This window comes from Oncorhynchus mykiss, chromosome 13 (assembly GCF_057628025.1).
Source record: "Oncorhynchus mykiss isolate SJ-2025 chromosome 13, ASM5762802v1, whole genome shotgun sequence".
NCBI classification, from domain to species: domain Eukaryota; kingdom Metazoa; phylum Chordata; class Actinopteri; order Salmoniformes; family Salmonidae; genus Oncorhynchus; species Oncorhynchus mykiss.
In genome coordinates, this window is record NC_143034.1 from 62,121,697 (window position 1) to 62,130,780 (window position 9,084).

General features: G+C 43.3%; 1 protein-coding gene across 1 annotated transcript; it reads left to right on the top strand.

Moving 5' to 3' along the window:
* The first annotated feature begins 1,334 nt into the window (after positions 1–1,334).
* LOC110486782 (ankyrin repeat domain-containing protein 40) lies at positions 1,335–8,813 on the top strand. The gene is made up of 5 exons (XM_090197060.1): positions 1,335–1,898; positions 2,405–2,553; positions 2,866–3,474; positions 3,737–3,918; positions 5,064–8,813. Exons 1-5 carry the CDS (start codon positions 1,765–1,767, stop codon positions 5,205–5,207), a joined length of 1,218 nt encoding a protein of 405 aa, XP_090053186.1. The 5' UTR covers positions 1,335–1,764; the 3' UTR covers positions 5,208–8,813.
* The last annotated feature ends 271 nt before the right edge of the window (positions 8,814–9,084 follow it).

Sequence of the window (9,084 nt, forward strand, 5' to 3'; positions counted from 1 at the left end):
TGTAATTCATTTCATTATTCTTTTGGCCAAGTTTCATATTCACAAATGTAAATTTACAAACAAAACACCACATTTTCTTACCTTACACATAAATTGAACTGTATTTTAAGACAATTAAATACTCTACTAACAAAAAAGCTGTTAGAATAATAAGTGTATGTATGTCCCTTAAGGTCCTTGTGTAATGTGATATTGTACCCCCTAGCCCAAATGTCCTTTGTATATTATGTATATATACTTGTGTTCCCATGTACTTCCTGTAATGATTTGTTGTTCATAAAAAATACATTTATAATAATAAAATAATAAAAAATACAAATACAAATCACCTCACATCATAAATAAAGACTCTATATTATTTCTTGGGTCAGTCAGTCACAATTTACCCTTGATGACCCTTGAATTAGCTATCTGCATCTCTGAATGCCTGTTTGTAAATAGATGACAGATGTGTTGTCACTGAAAAATACTATTGGCTGCAACTGTGTTATACCTAGTGAAAACAAGTTTACAGTAAGTGTGTTTTTTTCATGTTGTAAAATTATTTTTATGTCATATTAAAGTAGAGGGATTTATGTTTATAGAACTGTTCCTCCGCAATTGAGAATCGATTCACGTTTAGATGGGAGTATTTGACAGCTTTGACTTCCAGAGCATAATGAGCCTTGAAACAGAACATGCAAGGTCCTTGGACTATAAGGAGTAATGTTAGGCTGCTTTAGTCCATGTTTGGGCTAGGTCCCCCACATTACATACTTTCTGATACACAAAATCAGTTTGAAATCAAATAAAGTTGATTGACCACAACTTTGAAAAGGGTATAACTGTAAATCAGTGACTCTCACCCTTGATTATAATGCTACTAAGTCGATGAGGCCAAAGTCTACTGTGGTGTCAAGCTATAAAGTTTTGAGTCTGAAAAAATAGTATGATGATTTTGGTTGAAGACAATATAGACGATTTCAAGGGAATCCTCAAGGAGGTTTGGAGGAAGAAAATTACTTATTTGTGGGAATGAACCAAGCAAGGGTGCTGTAGGTGCTCTCAGTAAGTACTGTCCTCAATTTGTGTACTTTTAAACACACACACCAGATATTTTCAGAATATGGTCCAGAAAATCTGTAACTAGACCTGTTGGACAGCTAACTCGTTGACTCCAAAAGGAGCATACATGGACATATTGCACAAAACAGTGTACGTTGAACATTCAAACATGTATGTGCAGGGTAAATACATGTCAACAGAACACATGGGTTACTGTAACATTCATTATTACGAGAGATAATTAAAATAAATCGTATTTTGAAGGAGGAACATACAACTTTCTTCCCACTGTTGTTACACTCAAATCTGTCCCCGATATGGGAGGAATAGTTGACAGCGCACGTCGGAGCCTTTACGCAACACAGCTACAATGTAATGGACTTTTAATTTCAAAACTCATTTAAAAGAGTTGACAAGCCGGTGCAGCAACAACATATTACATTAAACTAACCGCTGACCATTGATGGTGTCCTTTGATAAACATTGTTCCTGTTTAAGCTTAACGTTACGGACATCAACAATCTTGCGCGATCCTAGTAGCTGTAAAGCTAGCCATCTAACGTTAGTCAGTTAACGTTAGCTTCTTAGCTAACAACACTCCCCGGCTATTTTTAGTGCAATTAAGCAGCTATTTCCAGACCAAGGCGTCACCCTCTTACGACCTGTAAAGTCATTATTGTCTCCCATGATCTCGTTAAGTTAGCTAATCATTTGTACAAAATGTCAACGACATCGTTGGATAAGGAATTGCAAGAGCGCTTGAGAGAGGCGTCTGCGATTGGAGACATCGACGAGGTGCGGATTTTAGTGGAAAGCGGAGTAAATGTCAACTCTCAAAACGAAATAAACGGATGGTAAGTGTGTCTAATACATATATATATATATATCAAACTTAAACACAAGTTGATCAATAATCACCCGTCCTTACATGTTATTTATCGATTGATTGTTAAAATGCTGCCGGCGCAATGTTGGCAACGTGCTCTATGCAATGGCATGTCAAATGTCACCATTTCATGCTGGCCTAAGAAGAATAGTGAGTTATCCAATTATGCCTAGATGGCAATCTCCTTTAACTGCAAGTGATGCAAATATACCCCCGTGTGGGTTCTCAAGTTTGACTATGATGACAATAAAAATGAACTAGTAAATAAATGTTGGGTGCAAATATTTGCGTAGTTAAAGTCGGTGAACACTGTACTTCATCTGGATCTACCTCCAGTAGCTACTTTATCATTCACAATTACCGTTCCCACATTGGCTGTTTGAGTCATCATCATGCAATGTCAATCTTTCATCAACATTATGAATAATCCCAGAGCAGATCAGAGGCTTACTTTTTTCATTGTCTCCTATTCAGGACATGTTTGCATTGGGCATGCAAGAGAAACCACAAACCGGTTGTGTCGTACCTGCTGAACTCTGGCGCTGACCAAGAGATCCTCACTGCTAAAGATGAGCTGGCTGTCCAGCTGACCTCTAAGCCTGAAATCAGAAGACTGTTAGGAGGTAAATGTCCCATCACATCACCACTCTCCCAGTTATTACTGTTTTTGTGTTAAAATTATCTTAAACATGTTCATGAAATATCTGTATAATAGCTGTATTTTGGATTAGAAGCACTAATGCCACCCCTAAGCACTAGTTCATTGCCAGTGAATTGTTTTACCTGCTCATAGTTAGGGTCACAATTTGGGTAATGATCATAGATGGAGACTCCTGCCAGGACCTGCTATGTTTTGGGTTTCACAGCATGCTCTGGGCATGTCAATGTTCAAGGCTCCCCCAGTTCAATGTGGTGTCTTATATATTTTTTCACAGTTGAGGAGGAGGAAGTGCCTGAAATCAAGGAGCCTGAGTTGCCAATCATCCCAAACTACCTGTCCAACCCGCCATTCATGTACAGTAAGATGGACAACAAGGCTGAGCTCATATTGGCACAGTTGACCCAAAATGGCAATGGAGACCACTCATCAGATGACCCACACAGTGACTCAGCTTCCCTGTCGCCCACCCACGAGCAACAGCTGACTCAGCAACCGCAGAGCCTACTCTCTGACACCCCGAGCCCGAGGGAGGGGGCCTTCATCCCATTGGCGCAGCAGAACGGAGTGTCGCCTAGCCCCGCCTCGTCTCTCACCGTCAACGGAGGCCTGCCTATGGACATCTCCATGGAGCCCCACCTGGTCAACCATGGGGAGTACCCACACTCGGTGGCCCATAATGGGGCTGTGTGCTCTCCTCCCCTGCCCTCCCCCAGCCCCAGCACCACCAGCAGTAGCAGCCAAGCCCAGGTGGCTAACGCTAACCCATCTATGACCCGGCAGCAGTCCCTCCCTCAGCAGCTCAACTGTGGCCAGGGTGCTGGGGGTAACATGCCTGCCTTCCAGCCTTTCTTCTTTACCAGTACATTCCCTGTCAATGTGCAAGGTAAGGACGGTCGCCACACTGCTAATGTTGTGGTGTTCGATCAAGCATTGATTTGAGTCAACAGCAGAGCTTTTTTGGAGCTAATCCCATTGCATGTTGAGCCTGTTTTATCACTGCTCTGCACTTTCAGACCCATTATCCAATGCTTTCTCCCCATGTGTGTGCCTGAATGTGCCCCAGATGCTGAGTGTTCTCTCTACTGCATCTTACACACTGAAGTAGCTAGCGTAATCTCGTTGGTGTATTTGTGTGTCTCTCCCAGAGCTGGTCCTAAAGGTGCGCATCCAGAACCCCAACGCACGGGAGAACGACTTCATCGAGGTGGAGCTGGACAGACAGGAGCTGACCTACCGCTCGCTGCTTCGGGTGTGCTGTCGAGAGCTGGACATCAGCACTGAACACGTGGAGAAGATCCGCAAGCTGCCCAACACCATGCTACGAAAGGTATGGAATGGCAGAGGCACGCACACGCAGGCACAAAAACACACACATGCATCAGAAGGGTGATGTTTCGGGTGGCTCTGGTACTCAAACTGGCTGGTTATAACACTAGTGGCTGAGCACTAGCACTGTGAACCCTGAGGCTGCAGCTACCGTTCCACTCCACTAACCAGCTCAATGGAGCGAGCAGGCCAGGGCAGGGCAGGGCCAGACACCACTAATAAAAGATGCAGGGCAGGCAGGAACACTCCTAGACACACCTCGATGACAGTTCACTGCTCTGTTAGGTTGGAGCGCAACGCTGTTCTGTTAGGTTGGAGCACCACACTGTTCTGTTAGGTTGGAGCACCACGCTGTTCTGTTAGGTTGGAGCACCACGCTGTTCTGTTAGGTTGGAGCACCACGCTGTTCTGTTAGCTTGGAGCACCACGCTGTTCTGTTAGGTTGGAGCACCACGCTGTTCTGTTAGGTTGGAGCACCACGCTGTTCTGTTAGGTTGGAGCACCACACTGTTCTGTTAGGTTGGAGCACCATGCTGTTCTGTTAGGTTGGAGCACCACGCTGTTCTGTTAGGTTGGAGCACCACACTGTTCTGTTAGGTTGGAAACACTGATCATGACGGCTGCTTGATGATGGAATGATGGTCACCCATTATTACCATTTTAATAAATAATTTGCATGAGAGCGAGAGTGTGTACAGCTCTATTCTTTTCTTATGAGTTAGGGCCACAGAAAATGTTCATTGTCACAATGGTTTCAAACTTTTGGGTTGATTATAATGTTTGCAAGTTAATTGATTTGAGCTACATTGTGTTCCATGGCACACGGTAGTCCCATCTTGCACTGCATGGGTGGATTTGATATGAAAACAATGTCACCCATCCAGTTATGAAGGGAGCTGTTGTCACATTATGTAATCCCAGAACAACTGCTGACTAAGACTGACACACACACACACACACACACACACACACACACACACACACACACACACACACACGTCTCTTCTATCCTCCCACTTAATGTCTGTAAGTCCTGTGTGTGATGAACCATGTATGTACTCGATTTTGTACCGTAATCACTACAAACAAGTGGACCTTTTGTGGACAATAAAGATGTTTTATTGAATGTAACTTTATTATTCCCAGGACAAAGACGTGGCTCGGCTGCAGGACTTCCAGGAGTTAGAGGTGGTGCTGGAGAAGGCTGAGGGCCTGGCACTCCTCTCTGGGGCGGGAGGCCTCACCGACAGACCCTGCTACAACATGAAGGCCTCCAGACTCACCTACTAGAGACCAACAGGACGGACAGACACACAGACAGACAGACCCTGCTACAACATGAAGACCTCCAGACTCACCTACTAGAGACCAACAGGACGGACAGACACACAGACCCTGCTACAACATGAAGGCCTCCAGACTCACCTACTAGAGACCAACAGGATTGACAGACACACAGACAGACCCTGCTACAACATGAAGGCTTCCAGACTCGCCTACTAGAGACCAACAGGACGGACAGACACACAGACAGACAGACAGACCCTGCTACAACATGAAGGCCTCCAGACTCACCTACTAGAGACCAACAGGACGGACAGACACAGACCCTGCTACAACATGAAGGCTTCCAGACTCACCTACTAGAGACCAACAGGACGGACAGACAGACAGACCCTGCTACAACATGAAGACCTCCAGACTCACCTACTAGAGACCAACAGGACGGACAGACACACAGACAGACAGACCCTGCTACAACATGAAGGCCTCCAGACTCACCTACTAGAGACCAACAGGACGGACAGACACAGACCCTGCTACAACATGAAGACCTCCAGACTCACCTACTAGAGACCAACAGGACGGACAGACACACAGACAGACAGACCCTGCTACAACATGAAGGCCTCCAGACTCACCTACTAGAGACCAACAGGACGGACAGACAGACAGACCCTGCTACAACATGAAGGCCTCCAGACTCACCTACTAGAGACCAACAGGACGGACAGACAGACCCTGATGTCCATGTGGACCCTACTATCTCTCTATTGACCGTAATAGCCACTATCGTTATTAGTCCATTTCATTGCATTATGATCCGGTGTCGTTCAGCCAGCGTTATTAGGGGTTTGTTTAAACATCCTGTTGTGTTAGCTAGGTAACGTGGTCGCCCTGCCTGTCCTTGCCTTGCTCCCTGCCAGTCTGTCCCATGCAGCGCTCGCTAACCGATTGCTCATGCATCATGTCCTCAGTTATATACTGAAGAATTTGGGCCTCCTTCCCTCTTCTCTTCCCTCTGTCCCTCTCTCTCTAGTTTGTGTTGTCGGGCTACAGTGGAACATTGGCATTGAGGGACAGTGATAGTCTTCCTAGATGGCTTAACTTATGTACTGTACATGGATCCCTTTGTACTGGGCATTAGTCATACATGTACTGGGGACTTGTCTCCTGGATGAGGAGGGGGTTGAGAAGAGTAGAGGGCATTTGAACAGCTCTTCTGATATACAGCCATGGCTCTTATTAGTCCAACATGGGCGGCTTAGTACAATGTTGCGACACAGCTGACTTGCACACAGCAACATGCAGTACTGCCGCTTGCTTAGTGGGCATAGCAGGTGGCTGCCAACGTTCCAACTGGCATTCACACCCATGCTGCAGACTGCACACACACACACTCAGTCATACTCCCACACTTCAGTGATATTTCCAGTTTTTCCTTCAGTGGTTGCCCATGTTATCACACTACCCTGTTTATTTGTTCTTAGGTGGATGCCTGATGGAGCTCTTAACAGAGATGTTGCTTTGTGCTGCTGAGGTTTGATCATCTAAGAGGGAGTGGGTGTGAGTGTTGTCTCTTGCCAATTGAGAAGTTTTTGTTAGTTTCGTAGAACTGTTTATGTGCTTAGTAAGCAAACAGATGCTTCAAGTTTCATCCGTATTGTTAAGACAATGTGTCTGTTTCTTAAAGAAGTCTCTTCGTCAGTTGGAAGATAACAGCCTTCTAACAGATGCTTGAAGTTTCATCCGTATTGTTAAGACAATGTGTCTGTTTCTTAAAGAAGTCTCTTCGTCAGTTGGAAGATAACAGCCTTCTAACAGATGCTTGAAGTTTCATCCGTATTGTTAAGACAATGTGTCTGTTTCTTAAAGAAGTCTCTTCGTCAGTTGGAAGATAACAGCCTTCTAACAGATGCTATGGTTAGCTAGCTCCACAGACACCGTCTGGATTCCAATCAAACACCCAATGTGGAACAATTCTTCATTGCTCCTGCTCTATGAATTTAGTTTTATTCTACAATGTTTACTTGCTGAAACAAAACTCATTTAGATTAACATGTATTGGGTGCAGGGGCAATATTGAAATGTTCTACAGTTTGGTTGAATGTTTGCGTGTGTGAGGGGTTCTTTTCAATGTAACAGTTATTGGGTCTAATATTCAACTGACACTTTCAGCTGTGAATGAATTGAATGGTAGACCGTTCCTATAGAGTTCAGGTATTATTGATTTAAGCAGAATCCGCTAGGTTCACTCTAGGGGAAGTATATTCCCAGCTCAAGTAGGGGTTCCCCTAAAATGAGCATTTTAAACTGTTTCTGGATCGCTTCACTTAAGATACTTCCATTTACTGTGATTAGATCAAAACCAAATACAAACCTAGACAGAAACATAGTCTGGTTCTCCACAATAGATTATCTATCATAAATGTCCTATTTTTGAATTGCTGTATGAAATGTTTTTTCGGGGTGAGCTGAATGACGTGGGAAAAGGACAGTTTGAAAGGATGGTTTCTGTTTCATAAGTTTGACACGGCTGTTATGTTTGAGTTCTTCTATAACACGTTTCCCAGCCATTCTCCCTGTTGCTTCTATCATACAGTGCATTTGTCATAATACACAAGATCACACTGCTCTGTGAGAACATTTTAAACACATAACCTACATTAACATGTAAGCTAGCTAGAGATCAAATGTTAGCTCTTGAGGGGTCCCCGAGTTTAACCTACTGACATTTGACTTTTGTCAAGTTGTGGTGTTTGCTACTTCTTTGTTTGAGAATAAATGACGATTCATACACAAGAACACAACCGTTAGTAGTGAAGCTGAATGAGAGTGCATTGATTGAAAAGATTACTGCTGAAAATGCTTTATGACAAACACATTTACTCATAGAGGAAGACTAAGACCCTAACATGTCCTATCAGTCCTTTATGCTGGTTAACACTACAGAAGTTTATAAACAATCAACAGTCAGTTACTAACAAAGGCGTTAATTGTTTACCGTTCAAATGTATACCTTAGTATGTTTTAATGATTATATATTTTTATTCATTTGTCATTTCCTTTTTTAACGAGAAATGTCTTTAGTTTGTATCGATGCCTACAAGTATGGAACGTGTTTATCAATGGGGGTGAAAGGGAAGGTAGGTTGCAGCTAGGATGAAACCAAGTGTAAAGCCACAGTATCTACTGTGTTGAATGGGTTGAGTGTAAATGTTGAAGAAATACAAGACTAACTTGAACTTGTCAAATGGACTCTCCAGAGAATGTTGTATTCCTAACGTGTGCCACGAGACCGAGAGGTACCTGGTTGAAGAAGCTGAATGATGATGTTTGAAATGCCTACGGCCATTTTGTGCCCAGTGAAGGAGCACCAGTGTTCTAGAATGTTCCAGAATGAATACTAGTTCTGTGAAATGGATGACTAACATTGTACTGATTGATTGCTCATGTTCTAGAGGAAGAATACAGTAACTTTACCTATGCATTCAGAGTCTGATATTTTTATATGTCCTGTGTACCTTTGATAAATTCCTAATAGGCACTGTTTAACTTGTGTTTGATTGTGAAGACCTGTACCTGTTCTTTGATAAAGCATGGTGGGTAACTTGATCAATCTGTCCTTTTGTCTGAAATTGGTGGTTATATCAAAGGATCAGATGGTCATTATGAATATGGCAGAGAACTGAATTGAAGCCTCCTCTGTTTCTGCTAAGATCCACTAGAGGGTGTAGATAGGTCAGTGTTGACATGAATCAACCATGCCAATGCAGTGGTGTAACTGTTCACTGCCTTGCTCTCCTCCCAAAGTAAATCATTTCAAATGAAACATGCTTTAATTTAATCCAAAAAGCATGATTATGTGGAGCTTTAAAATTGTTTA

Bases quoted from the DNA above. Each gene is read 5' to 3' on its own strand.
- LOC110486782 (XM_090197060.1), top strand. From the start codon at position 1,765: ATGTCAACGACATCGTTGGATAAGGAATTGCAAGAGCGCTTGAGAGAG. The intron at 2,554-2,865 runs GTAAATGTCCCA...ATTTTTTCACAG, and splicing joins AATCAGAAGACTGTTAGGAG to TTGAGGAGGAGGAAGTGCCT. The intron at 3,475-3,736 runs GTAAGGACGGTC...TGTCTCTCCCAG, and splicing joins ATTCCCTGTCAATGTGCAAG to AGCTGGTCCTAAAGGTGCGC.